The sequence below is a fragment of the Callorhinus ursinus genome, unplaced genomic scaffold (assembly GCF_003265705.2).
Source record: "Callorhinus ursinus isolate GAN/ISIS: 27379988/994484 unplaced genomic scaffold, GSC_fseal_2.0 scaffold4, whole genome shotgun sequence".
Lineage (NCBI taxonomy): Eukaryota > Metazoa > Chordata > Mammalia > Carnivora > Otariidae > Callorhinus > Callorhinus ursinus.
The window spans coordinates 129,146,280-129,161,294 of record NW_027397066.1 but is presented as its reverse complement, the minus strand read 5'-3'; the positions used below and the strand labels follow the sequence as shown (position 1 = coordinate 129,161,294).

Here is a 15,015-nt window from a genome sequence, read left to right as displayed (position 1 = left end):
CACACACACACACACACACACACACACACACACACACACACACACACTGAGCTACCAGGAAATAACAGAGAGGCAAATGGAATGTATGAACGGGGATAACAAATGAATTCCCTGACACATCCAGCAATACCAACACAGAGATTCTGCCCCTGTGCCATGACTTAAAAGCCCAATACCATCTGGGAGTACAGAGAAGGACTCACTAAGCATGAGCCGAGAAAGAATGACTAAATGAATGAATGGAAGGATGAATAAGGAAGCAGGTTAAGAAATGAGCTAGGCTTGGGTGGCTCAGTTAAGCGTCCAACTCTTGACTTCAGCTCAGGTCCATGATCTTAGGGTCTTGAGATCAAGCCCTGCATCGGACTCCCCACTGAGCTTCTCTCCCTCTGCCATTCCTCACCCCCTGCTCGTGCTCCCGTTCTCTCTCTAAAATAAGTAAATAAATCTTTAAAACAAAAAAAAAAAGAAATGAGCTAGGCTTAACCATATGGATTTGCAATCACTGACTCCTGCACTTCAAATGCTCTTGTATTTAAGCATGTCTCCTCCTTGCCTCGATGCCCCCTATGAGTTAGAGATCTCACAGAGCCCAGCCACACCTCTCACTGGACAAGGATTCACTGAGCGCAGCTCGGGTGGTAGCATGCTTTCACCGAAAGACAAAGGTCCCATGCTCCTCAAGCTTGTCTGGCACTTACCACTAGCAGGCAGGAGGGATGCTCGGCACGCCCAGCAGAGCATGGTGGTTTGCTGGGCTGAGGGACAATCAGACCATCAGAACCTTCCCTTCCTGCAGAGAAGTGCAGAAGCAGTGCTCAGTCTGCATGGGTTATTCAGATGAATGTGGAGGAAATAAAGCGGTCTGCACACCCTCCACCACCGCAAGATTCCTTGCAACCGTGAATCCAGCACTTTCTCTCTCTCTCTGCCCGCCTTCTGGGCCCTGTATCCCTCTTTGGCTCCATTCAGCTCTCTCGTTCCCTTTTTTTTTTTTATGATTTTATTTATTTATTTGACAGAGAGAGACCCAGCGAGAGAGGGAGAAGAAGGCTTCCTGCTGAGCAGGGAGCCTGATGCAGGGCTCAATCCCATGACCCTGGGACCATGACCTGAGCCGAAGGCAGACGCTTAACAACTGAGCCACCCAGGCGCCCCTCAGCTCTCTCATTCCTTGTGCCTGCACTCCTTTGTCTGTATTTGCTCACTACACAAACTGTACAAAACATTTTTAAAAATGTAACCCCAAGAACAACACTTTTTATAGGTAAAACTAATTTCCCACATTCACAGAATGAGAGATTATCAAGGCCTAGGCTACATAATTTATAGGCACAGAGAATTAAAACATACATAATGTTAATACATACTTGGTTCGGAAATTTAATAGCTGTTGCCGCCAGATGTTTTTATGGCCACCCCAATGCAATTGCTTTGCATCGTCTCCTGTCTGTTTTGGATACGCGGGGCCACACCATGCATAGTTATTTGAGACCTAACAATGTAGCCTGACATCTTCCTATGTCCATATAGAGAGACATTTCTGATTCTTTCCCAATGTATGGACACCCCCCCAGTTGGCATGCCCATCAGCACTGTGTGAGAATCCGACTGCTCTGTATCTTGCCACCACTGTGCACGGCCAGTCTTTTTCATTTCAGCGATTCTGGTAGGGAGGTAGTGCCAACTCCTTGTAGCCTAAATTTCGTTTCTGGGACTAATAATGAGTCTGAACATCTTTGCAAATGATCATTTGGAATCCTCATTTGTAATGTGCACTGTTTCAGTGTTTGGTCTGTTTTGTACTGGGTTGTCACCCTTATAATAATTATTATAAATATTAAATTCTATATATTTAATAATTAATGTAATAACTTATATATCATACATATATATAAAGACATATCGTCTCAACATAGAAGATACATGTGTTACAAGTACAGGCATTTCTTAGAGATACTGCGGGCCCAGTGCCACAACAATAAAATGACTATCCCAATACAGCAAGTCAAATAAATTTTCTAGTTTCCCAGTGCACACACAAGCTCTGTTTATACCACACGGTAGTCTGTTAAATGTGCAATGTCTTAAAAAAAATAGTACATACCTTCATTTAAAAATGATTTATTGCTAACGGAGGCTAACCATCATCTGAGCTTTCAGTGAGTCATCATCACTGATCAGGGATCATCATAATGAATATAATAATCATGGAAAATTTGAAATCCATATGGTTAACTTTCTGTTAACACCAAACACCAAAATGTGACACAGAGACACAAAATGAGCATGGAAACATGACAGCAACAGACTTGCTCAATGCAGGGTTGCCACATGCCTTCAACTTGTGAAAAACACAGTACCTGCCACATGCAATGAAACAAGGTATGGCTCTCTCTTCTTCCATTCTGCGCCTTTCCTTGTCACTTTCTACACAGACTCTTGATGAACAGATGTTCTTACGTTTTTCTATTTTGTTTCTTAGTAGTGATTTTTGTGGCCTGTTTAAAAAATCTTTATCATGAAAATATTCTCTTTATTCTTTTTGCTTTCTTTCTTCTTTCTTCTCTTTCTCTCTCTCTCTCTCTCTCTCTCTCTTTCTTTCTCTTATTTGAGAGAGAGCAAGAGCAGGGGGCAGGGGAGCAGCAGAGGCAGAGGGAGAAGCAGACTCTCCTCTGAGCAGGGAGCCCAATGCGGGGCTCAGTCTCAGGACCCTGGGATCATGACCTGAGCCGAAGGCAGACTGAGCCACCTAGGCACCCCTCTTTATTATTCTCCAAAATCTTTATGGCTTTGCCTTTCATTCTTAGGGATTCGTATTTGAGGTAGTGGACAGGATTCATTTTATTTCCAATATGGATATTCAACTGACCCAACACCATTTTTAAAAAGATCATTTTGGGGAAACAATCAATAATATTTACCCTTGCCAATAGCCACATGTCCTCATAGGGGTGACTGTGTTTCAGGGCTCTCAATTCTTTTTTTTTTAATTTTTTATGAACATATAATGTATTATTTGTTTCAGGGGTACAGTCTGTGATTCATCAGTCTTGCACAATTCACAGCGCTCACCATAGCACATACCCTCCCCTGTGTCCATCACCCAGCCACCCCATCCCTCCCACCCCCCTCCCCTCCAACAACCCTCAGTTTGTTTCCTGAGATTAAGAGTCTCTGATGGTTTGTCTCCCTCTCTGGTTTCGTCTTGTTTCATTTTCCCCTCCCTTCCCCTATGACCCTCTGTCTTGTTTCTCAAATTCCTCATATCAGTGAGATCATATGATACTTGTCTTTCTCTGATTGACTTATTTCACTCAGCATAACACCCTCTAGTTCCATCCACGTCGTTGCAAATGGCAAGATTTCAATTTTTTAATGGCTGCATAATATTCCATTGTGTGTGTGTGTGTGTGTGTGTGTGTGTGTGTGTGTGTGTATACACACACCACTTCTTCTTTATCCATTCATCTGTTGATGGACATCTAGGCTCTTTCCACAGTTTGGCTATTGTGGACATTGCTGCTATAAACATTGGGGTGCACGTACCCCTTCGGATCCCTACCTTTGTATCTTTGTGGTAAATACCCAGTAGTGCAATTGCTGAGTCATAGGGTAGCTCTATTTTCAACTTTTTGAGGAACCTCCATGCTGTTTTCCAGAGTGGCTGCACCAGCTTGCATTCCCACCAACAGTGTAGGAGGGTTCCCCTTTCTCCGCATCCCCGCCAACATCTGTCGTTTCCTGACTTGTTAATTTTAGCCATTCTGACTGGTGTGAGGTGGTATCTCACTGATGTTTTGATTTGTATTGACCTGATGCTGAGCACCTTTTCATGTGTCCGTTGGCCATTTGGATGTCTTTGCAGAAATGTCTGTTCACGTCTTCTGCCCATTTCTTGATTGGATTAGTTGTTCTTTGGGTGTTGAGTTTGATAAGTTCTTTATAGATGTTGGATACTAGCCCTTTATCTGATATGTCATTTGCAAATATCCTCTCCCATTCCGTCAGCTGTCTTTTGGTTTTATTGACTGTTTCCTTTGCTGTGCAAAAGCTTTTTATCTTGATGAAATCCCAATAGTTCATTTTTGTCAGGGTTCTCAATTCTGATCCAATGTCTATTTGTCTTATCTTTGTACTGGTAACACTATATTAAATATATAACATATCTTAATATCCCGGAGGGCAAGTCCTTCCTGCTTGTTGTTGTTCTTCAAGTGAGGCCTGGTTAGTCTTGGCCCTTTGCATATTCTTATAAATTGCAGAATCAGCTCCTTTTTCTTTTTTCTTAAGATTTTATTTATTTATTTTGAGAGAGAGACAGAGAGAAAGTGTGAGTGGGAGAAGAGGCAGAGGGAGACTCTCAAGCAGACTCAAGCTGAGCGTGGAGACCAACCCAGGGCACTCGATCTCAGGAGTGTGAGATCACAACCTGAGCCCCAAAATCAAGAGTCAGACACTTAACCAACTGAGCCACCCAGGTGCCCCAGCTTATCAGTTTCAAAAACAAAACTTGTTCATTTTAACTGGCAATACCATGAATCTGTAGATCAATTTGGAAATTACTGACATCATTACAATACTAAATCTTCCAATTCGTGAGGATACATTTTTCCATTTATTTAGGTTTTCTTTAATTTATCACAAGAACATCTTATGGTATTCTGCATAGATATCTTGAGTGTATTTTATGAGATTTATTCTTAGGCATTTGATATTTTCAAAGCTTTGAAAATAATAATATGTACTTGTGTGTCGTGTGTATGTGTGTGTGTATATGTATATATATATTCAATTAAATTTTATGGGTTTACCATGCACGTAAGCAAAATTACTAAATTGATTTAGTAATTCCACAGTTTGTAGATTATTTTTATTTTTTATGTACACAATCATATCACCCATATATAATTTTTTTCTTTTTTCCAATCTGTATACCTTTGTTTTCTTGATTACTGAATACTGAATTTTATCAAACTCTCTTTTGTTTTCCAGTATCTATTGCAATAATAACATGAATTCTCTCCCTCACCCTGCTAATACTAGTGATTACATTAATCACTTTAGTGTTGAGACAATATTGCATTTTTAGAATAAACCCGTTAGTCTCGGGTGCCTGGGTGGCTCAGTTGGTTAAGCGACTGCCTTCGGCTCAGGTCATGATCCTGGAGTCCCGGGATCGAGTCCCACATCGGGCTCCCTGCTCAGCGGGGAGTCTGCTTCTCCCTCTGACCTTCTTCCCTCTCGTGCTATCTCTCATCTCTCTTTCTCTGAAATAAATAAATAAAATCTTTAAAAAAAAATAGAATAAACCCGTTAGTCTGGATATATTATCCTTTTTATATTTTACTGGATATATTTATTTACTAATATTTTCTTTAGAACTTTTGCATCCATATTCAGAGTAAAACTGCCCTATACATTTCCTTTCCTTAGGTAGAATTCACCAATGCCACCTTCTGAGCCTGCAGTTTTTGTTATTATCTATACATTTATCTTGATTTTGTAAAATACATTAAATATACTTAACAGCTACGGAACTATTCAGATGTTCTTTTTCTTCATCTGTCAGCTTTTGGTAAATTGTGTTTTTTCAAGGGATTTATCATTTTCTTTTAAATTTTTAAATTTATTGACACAGTTACTCAGAACATGCTCTTACTATTTTAATGTCCTGTCTTATTCCTTAGATGAGTTCTTTGTGCCTTTTTTAATTGTCTTGACTGTCAGTGGTTTATCATTTTTTACTAGCATTTTCAAAAACCAGCTTCTCATTTCACAGATCCTCTATTTCTTTTCTATTTCACTAATTTCTATTCTTATATTACAATTTCCTTCCTTCTACTTTCTCTAGATTTATTTTACTGTTCTTATTCCAATTTCTTAAGGTAGATGTTTGCTCATTAATCTTCAGCCATTCTTCATTTCTAATATATTCATTTAAAGTCAGACATTTTCATCTAAGCACTAGTTTAGCTCTGTTTTCTAGGCCTCCTTCTCTTCCATTCTTTCCATATTTTGCCTTTCAAGTTTCAGGCTTGCTGTTTTCTTCTGATCCACTTTCTAGTTTATTCTTCTCTCTCCAGCTATGCTTAATCTACTGGCAGATCCATCCATGGCTTTTAAATTTTGCGGTTATTGCCATTTTCATCTATTTAACTTCTCTTTGGTTCTTTTCCCCATCCACTATGTCATTTTTTATAGTTTCCAGTTCTCTGCCAAAATTTTCAGTCTCGTCCTTCATCACCTTGAACACAGTAAGCCTCGTCTGATAGGCTACATGACACTGATAGCCTTGAAGGACAGGGAGTTTAAGGTTAAGGTCTGGGGCAATCATGGATGGGAAGGTAAAGCTGAACCAGGGGAAACCGAGCCCTCAGGGAGACTGTAGCACAGCTCTGATTTATCTGGATGGCTCAGACAGTCTCGGTCTCTGAAAATGGATGAAAACGATTTCTGGAATGCTAGTGCTCACAGGTACCTGCAGAAGCAAAGGGAAATTCTAGAAGAGGCTAAGATTATCCGAGGCCTCAAACTTCTTCCTACAAACAGTTTTTCGAAGTGCATGTCCAGGACACCATAAAAAAAACAACCAGGTACTACAGGAAGCCAGCTACTGCGTATGAGAAGAGCTGCAACAGTGGGCAACGGAAACGAACCATAAAGACTACAGATCCAGTACTGTCCCCACCTCTAAAATTGACAGGGGGAAGACGAAATGAGATTACTATTTGGTACTATAGTTATCCCACTGTCTTTCTCCTGAATCAGTTATTGAAAAAAGTCATGTTAGTATGATTTTTTTTAGTTCTGGGCAACCAAAATTTACTTGATCATTTCCATTTTGTAATAAATAGCACCAATCTTAAGAAATCGATACCAGTTTTCAGCTGAGATTTAAAGGTCAAATACATCTATTTTTTAATTTTTCCTAGCCTTTTGTCTTTAAATGTAAAATTCATAAGAGCAGGGACCTTGGGCTATTTCATACAAATATTCTAATATTTGTATGAAGTTTACATGGTGACTTTTCAACAAATAATAATTACTGGTGATGCCAAAACTACCGCTAACAACCTGACACTGAAGATGAGAGTCACATCCCTCTCCTCCCACTTCCCCTCTACATCACAGCGTGGGGCAGAGAGCTCCGCGGAGTAAGACACTGAGAAAGGGAAGAGCAGTGGCTACAGTTAGACTGAGTGGGATCCGATCTAACGAGAGTTGTGGGTCTGGAAAAAGTATAAAATCATCTGCTTAAAGAATTCAGAAAATCGACAGAGCGGTGAGGCATTACTGGCCCAAGAGCCAGGAAAAGATGGCAGTCTGACAAGTAAGCCTGGCAGGACAGGCAACTTATGCTATGTACATCTGCTGCTCCAGAATTGAGAGAAAGTTGAAGGTCCATGGCCCCCAGCAAAACAACGACCAGATACCCACATCAGGGCTAGGGCCATAATGGTTGGGTGTAGCAGGAGTGGTGAAGGGACGCAGGGCCCAGTGCATGGTTGGGAACTGAAAGTGCACTCTCCATAAAGCCACAGGCAGGGAAAAGGCTACTCCTTATGTGAACAGGGATCTAAAAAATCTCTACCCTCTGGCCCTAGCTAAAAGCCAGCCTACCAGAAATCTCCTGTAAGAAATCAGAACTCCAGGCCTGCCGTGTATGCTGGTGTGGATCCAAATATTAAAAGACAGAATAACTAAACACTTTTTTCGAATTGGAAAAAAAAATAAGTCACCAAATTATAAATGCATATTGAATCCCCAGCAAAAAAAATAAATAAATAAAAATTCCTCACCTAGCCTGAAAACAATGTAATGATATCCTCAAAGGGCAGAGGAGACACACCTGCCGATCTAGACGTCAAGACCCATTTAAATTATCATTTAAGAGTAAAGGTGAGATAGACATTTTCAGACACTCAAAAGCAAAAAAATAATTTTTACCCATAGTCCATCATTGAAAGAAGTACCCCAAAACATATGTTCTTCCGCAATTTGGAAGATAAACCTGGTAAGAGTAGACAGCAAGAAGCAACAACTGCATTTTTTTTAATTTAATAATTGATAAGAAAGAAGACAGCATCCAAAGACTCAGGCATGGCTTTTTGGTATGAGGAAGAAGTAATATAAATTTTAAATGCTACTGTGGGGGGAAATGTATTTTTGAAAAGCAAGCCTCTTATTTATAAGGAGTAAATACAACTTACATTTATTAGATCTTTATAAGAATGTCACACTCACAATGCTGTTTAACCATAAATCATGCTCAATCACGAAAATCAAAATAAAGATATTTAACCAACCAAGCCAAATTCTTAAAGAAATTTAAAAAAAATTAACTGATAGCTTAGAAACTTACAAAACATGCTGTAAACTTCTGGCAATTTTCACAAATTGAGTGCATCATAAAAAGTTTAAAGATGCAAAAGTTCTCTGCTTAGAACAGGAAGAAACTTAAAATACCGGTGAATAAGCCATTTTCAAATAGGATGTTTGCCATTTCCTTTTTTTAGTCTCTGCTTTCAAGTCAGGCCACCCTATCTACCGGTTGCTTTTCTGGTAAAGATCTGAGTTAGTAAAGTGCAGACAAGACCTTCTGCAAGACAGCATCATCTCAGCCAGCTGAGCTGTTTACACCTAATCAAGCAATCAATTCCCGCCCCTCCCCCCCAAAAAGAGTAAAAAACACAATCCTGTCTTGCACGTAAGTTCTAAACACAAGTTCTCATTTATAGAAGTTGGAGAATTTGAAAGGGTACTTCAGGGCATTCTTATTTAAAGAACTCACCTAAACTTAAATGCTCTGAGTTATTTTCTCATCAGAGACATAACTCAGCTACTTTAAGGCTGGAGAAACACGCAGAGGCCGGGCTCGGGGTTAGGGTGCGAGAGTCCCGGGCGGATCCCGAGTCCCGACCCTTTCCCACTTCTCACAGCGAAGGATATCCAACGTGCGGAGTTTAGTCCCTGCAGTAACCAAGGAACGCAGACACACCCCCAGCCGGACGCACGCGTGCCACCTGCAAGCCCTTACCTGACCGTCGTCGCCCCTGCTCGGAGAGACGGGTGGCGCGCAGACCGGGGCGTCGGGTCGGGTCCTCGTGCCGGGGGGCTCTCCCTCCAACCCCCGCCCGCCCGCCGGCGAGAGGGAAGCGGGGACTCCCCGCGACCGCCTCGGCGCCCAGCGCACGCCGGCGCACGGCTGCGGGGCCGGGGGGGGGGAGCTTTGGGGCGCGGCGGCGAGAACGCGCGGCCCGACGTACCTGGGAGACGACGGAGCCACAGGCGGGCCGCGCCTCCTCGCCGCCTCCGGACGCGACGCGCCGGGGCCGAGGCGAGCAGCGAAAGGAAAAATGCGCGGGGCGGATGTCCCTCCTCGCCGGCTGCGTGGACCGCCCGTCGCGCCGCCGCGCAAGGGGAGGTGAGGCCCGAGCTCGGTGCGCACGCCCGGCGCTGTGGCCCCGCGCCGCCGGCCTTGGCTCCGGGCTGCGTCAGGTGACCTTGACGGAGGTGGCGGCTGGCGGCATGCAGCCCGGGTCCGAGGAGGGCTCTGGGGCTGTTGGAGGTCAGGGGCGGAGAAAAGAGAACCGAGATTGCCAGCGGCCGCGGTGCGTGAATTCCCGAAGCACAGAGGAAGATTTCGAAATCAGAGGCTAGTTACCCAACCAGTATTTTCTTGAAGCTCTGGCATTCAAAGCCTCGCGTTCCCGGAAACGCAGTCTTGAAATTGCCCTCCGTTTCGCTCCAGTCGGGAGCTCAGATTCATGCTTCTCACCCTGCCCTGCTTCAGCATGTATTCACGGGCCAGTATATCCCCAGGGTCCGCTCCCACCAGCATGGCTATGCTCGCCTATATTAAAATAGCTTACCAGTCACTGTCCAGACTGAGCAACATTTTGCCCGAGGAGCAGATAAGGACATTTTTTCCCCAATCCTGGGGCAGTCCCTGGTGGTTCACTGACTGTAGGTCCTATGTCACATCCCTACTCTGACCATGAAAGATGGGGGGCTCCCACTTACCCGTAAGATTTTGAATCCAAATCACAACCTTGTTCCTTCCATCCCTGCCTCTGAAAGTAATTCCAAAAACAGTCTTAGATTGGCTTTTTTCATTGCCGCAGGACCTAGTGAAGAATATTTATAAGGGAAACAAACTACCTTCTAAAAATTAAACTGCCTTAATAATATTCATACAGTGCACTTTATATTCACAATTACATTTGATCTTCACAAATTAAGGCTGAGAAAACATTCTTCTCTTTTACACAGGAAGAAATGCCATGCAAGTTGTGGCAGGACTGAGATTTGAAATGAGAATTTTACCCTAAATCCAGGGTTCCTGTCTTGCCCTATTCCACATCCCTAATCCTCATGAAAGGTTCCAATAGGGGCGAACTTAACAGGCATGAATGAATGTGAACTTGAGAGGGTGGAGTCTGATTTTCTATACAGGTTACTGACTGTGGGTATTTGTCTCTATCCCTAATGATCCGGGCTCTGCTGTTGCCTGAAAGACTTTCTTCTTCCTACAAAATTCCCACCTCTCTTTCTCATGAGTTCTCAATTGTGTACCTCAGAAAACTTCTTTCCAATATTTCCCCCCGAATCTAAAAAAAAAAAAAAACCCTCTTTTCTGTCTCTCTATGTCTTTAGTTGAAATGCCTAGATTGATGTTATTGCTTTGTATCCCAAAGCCAATTAGAATGTCTGGCAAAGTCAGGGAGAAATCATTTATTTACCCACAAGTTATTACCAGTGTCATCTGTGTACAATAAAGATTCATAAACGTTTTCAAATCACTTTCAAATATATCTTTTCATCTGAATCTCATAAGAACACATGAAATAAATAGTTCTGATATTATTGCACCTTCAGCTCAAGTGATTGGAGAACTCCTAAGTCACGTGGCTCACAGCTAGGCGACAAACCCAGATCACACTCCAAGATTCCTTAGTCAGTCTGCTTTTTTTTGGCATAAGACCTACAACTCACTATAAATCTTATTTTTTAAGGTTAGAAAATGAGCACAGAATATGAAAAGGTGTTTGGGAAGGGATAACTCATGGTAGATATTTATATTTTTGAGCAACTGACTGAAATTCTAAAATGAAGTTATCAAAATTCAGAGTCTGTCTTTTTCATATAAAGCGCCTTGTAATAGTTACATAAAATACCAAGAAATACATCTGTCAAAAATCACTTAATGAAAATCTAATATAATCCTGCACTGTTTTTTTATTTTTGTATTTTTTTAAGATTTTATTTATTTGACAGAGAGAACACAAGCAGGGAACGTGGGAGAGGGAGAACCAGGCTTCCCGCGGAGCAGGGAGCCCGATGCGGGGCTCGATCCCAGGACCCTGGGACCATGACCTGAGCAGAAGGCAGATGTTTAACGACTGAGCCACCCAGGCGCCCCTCCCTGCACTCTTTTATACACCTTTGCAAACACAAATGCCCATTCCTCAAAATTTTTCTATTCTGAAAAGATTTCGCTAACATCTGCAATTTTTGAAGAATGTTCTTAATACGGCCTGTGCGAAATAAGAGTAAAATTCTAACTCAACCTAGAACGAAGTTTTGAAAACTGAGAATATTTCACTGTATGAATATTTGCATTTTAAAAACTAGAATTATTCTCCAACTCAAACACTTCCCGTTGGGGGATGGCCTTTTTCCCAACGGGCTCCAGAAGAATGAGAATGGCAGCATCGTTGTTCTCATCAAAGAGGCGAAAATGGGAGAAGTCCAGCTCATACTTGCACCACTCGCTCTTCACGAAGTTTTCAGACAGCACGAAGATGGTCTTGTGGCTCTTCTCGATGGAGTCGATGATATTGTCGATGATCCATTTGCCGGGGATGAAGTCCCGCTTATGAAGACACAGCCTGAAGGGAGGGTCGAAGTGCTCCAGCTCCTGGACCATCACGTTCTCTACCCAGTAGGCATCGCGCTCACTGTAAGACACAAAGGCGTCGTAGCACAGGTCCCTGGGGGGCGCTTTCCTGGGCTTCCTTTTGGCCTGGAGCCAGGCCCACATCATCTTCAGGTACCACGGCCCGTGGCAGCGGTGGCACAGGACCCCCGTGAGCAGAAGCAGCAGGAGCAGGACAGAGACCACGGCAGACACCAGAGCGGCCCGGTGGCATTCAGAGGCCGGGAGACGCGTGTCCCGAACCTGCTGACCGCGCACAGAGAACAGAGAGTCACACAGGTAGTTCTCCGGCCAGTCGATCAGGATCTGGACCGGCGCTCGCTGCTCCTGCGTGAACGACAGGAAATCACAGGAGCAAAGGAAATTGTTACCACCGGCGTCCAGAGCCTCCAGTGTGTGAAAAGAATCAGGGTGCTCTGAAGAGAAAGTATTATTTTCCAGAAGGAAGTATCTGGTTGTGTCTTCAGCACATACCTGAAAGGGTCAAGTTCTTTAAATTGTGGCAAAATAAAAGATACTGCTAACGGCTACTATGCCTCGTGGCTGGGAAACACTGTGGGTTAAACTGTATACTTCTGTGTTGGATAAATTTGCATATTCGACCTTTTCTGGCCACTGATAAGTGTTAGGTACAGAACCAAGTGTACATTTACCAAGATTAAGATTAGTCAGGTTTTTCTAGGGTGAGGAACATTTTCCGAACTTTATAGAATATTTGGTCTTTTTTTAATTTTTATTTTATTTTTTTAATTTTTATTTATTTATTTTTAAAGATTTTATTTATTTATTTGACAGAGAGGGACACAGCGAGGGAGGGCACACAAGCAGGGGGAGTGGCAGAGGGAGAAGCAGGCTTCCCGCGGAGCCGGGAGCCCGATGCGGGGCTCGATCCCAGGACCCTGGGATCATGACCTGAGCCGAAGGCAGACACTTAACGACTGAGCCACCCAGGCGCCCCCTTATTTTATTTCTTTAAAGATTATTTATTTATTTATTTATTTATTTATTTATTTATTTATTTATTTATTTATTTGACAGAGAGAGAACGCACAAGCAGGGGGAATGGCAGGCAGAGGGAGGCGGAGAAGCAGGCTCCCGCTGAGCAAGGAGCCCAACGTGGGACTCGATCCCAGGACCCCGGGATCATGACCTGAGCCAAAGGCAGTTGCTTAACCAACTGAGCCACCCAGGCGCCCTGATTTTGTCTTAAATTCAAGGTATGCAGGGAGTGACAGATATCCTTATAAAGTGAATGCTTCAGTTATTCAACTATCAGATTTTCACTGAGATCTAAGTACCTTGGGGATTTAAAATACTGTGACAGAAGTTAAGGTATCAAGCCGACTTGGGCAGTTTCGACTGTAAATATCTTTAGTTAATATAAAAGCATGTCTTTAAAGTTCCATCATCTCAAAAAAATTCTCGCAATTTTCCTGAAGTACACAGTCTTTCAGTTCTACCTCTAATAACTAATTTTCAAATTTTACTGTTTTACTACTTTAGCTCATTTTAATATTAGTTTTTTCGCTATGGGCTTGACCGTAGGGTACTCTTCTGTTACCTCTCATCTTCTTTGAAAAGCAACATCTCTCACTTCTAAACATTTTGGAACCTTGAAAGATCAACCAAAACCTCTCAGAGTAAAATTGACTGCTTTCTCTGGGTCAACAGGGACAAACTTCCAGTTACAAGATAAGTAAGTTCTAGGGGTGTAATGTACAACATGAGAACTATAGTTAATAAATACTGTACTGTATATTTGAAAGTTACTAAGAGAGTAGATCTTGAAAGTTCTCATCATAAGAAAAAACTATAACTATGTGCGGTGATGGGTGGTAACTAAACTTAATGTGGTAACCATTTCATCATATGTACTTTTCTCAAATCACTATGTTGTAAACATTTAATACAATGATATAAGTGAATTATAGCTCAATAAAACTGGGGGAAACACTGTACTGAGATACCCCTACATGCTCACAAGAATGACTAAAATTAAAGACTGACGATACCGAGTGTTGGTAAGAATGTGCAACAACTGAAAGTCTCATACATCGCTGGTGGGAATGCAAAATGGTACACCCACTTTGGGAAAGTTTGAGAACTTCTTATAAAATTAAACATGCACTTAATTTGTGACCCAGCAATCCTCTTTCTAGGTATTTACTCTCTAGACATGAAAACATAAGGCCACACAAAATCGTGTACTATATTCAAAGCTAGAAACAACTCATATATCTATCCACTGATGAATAGATTTTAAAAATTACTACTTATCTAGACAAGAGAATACTACTCAGCCATGAAAAGGAAGAACTGATACATGCAGGAACATGGATGGATAGCAAAAGCGTAATGCTAAGTGAAAGAAGTCAGACACAAGCAAACAGATTCTGTAGGGTGCATTTAGATGAAATGCTGCACAAAGCAAAACTATGACAAAAGGTCATCCAGGAGAAGCCAGGGAGCCAGGTGGCAGGAGGGGACTGACTGCAAAGAGGCACCCGAGAACTTTGGGAATGCTGGAAAGGTTCTGCCTCGTGATCGTGGTGGTGGCTACACACTGCATGTCTTTGCCAATGCTCATCAAATTGTATTTTTAGATTGACAAGTTTTATTGTACATAAATTATCTCAATAACTGACCTCTAAGGATCTCTTTTTTTTTTTTTCTCCTTGAGCAAAGGATAGACAGACACATCAGGCCTCCAAAAGAGAGGAGCTGGCTTTTTGCTAGCCCTTTGAGAGAAGGAAGGAGAAAACATCTAATTTCTCTAGCAAGTCATAAAATAAATAGACTCACTTATAAAATATCTCCCTTTTCCTTAATAAGTTGACATTGATTTCTCTCACAACCAAAAGAGCTCTAAATAAGATATTTATTGATGGAAAGAAAATTAAATTGCTTAAATACCTCAGAAATTCCAAATGACCTAGAAACATAACACCATAAAATCTTTTTATATTGTATTCAGATAGTTTTATCCCTTATGTAATGCTCATCTTCAGCTTGCCATCTTCCTAATATCACTCCGTGCCTGTTCAGAACAATTCACCACCCAACTTCCACAAGGT

The 15,015-nt window shown here is 42.1% G+C and overlaps 2 protein-coding genes across 3 annotated transcripts in view; both read right to left on the bottom strand.

Moving 5' to 3' along the window:
* Positions 1-9,581, bottom strand: part of TLR2 (toll like receptor 2) — a 12,310-nt gene extending 2,729 nt beyond the window's left edge. Inside the window, exon 1 of one of the 2 annotated variants that reach the window (XM_025874343.2) lies at positions 9,270-9,581. The gene's annotated coding sequence lies outside the window, so the exon portion shown is untranslated. Of the gene's footprint in view, positions 1-9,040; positions 9,144-9,269 lie in introns of those variants that run through there. The other variant, XM_025874342.2, reaches the window with a different exon arrangement.
* A 2,030-nt stretch (positions 9,582-11,611) lies between these two features.
* Positions 11,612-12,424, bottom strand: LOC112825777 (toll-like receptor 2; the record flags this gene model as incomplete). Its single annotated transcript, XM_025873923.2, has 1 exon — positions 11,612-12,424. A coding segment is annotated over one exon (798 nt), but the record flags the coding sequence as incomplete, so codon positions are not given.
* Positions 12,425-15,015: the final 2,591 nt, after the last annotated feature.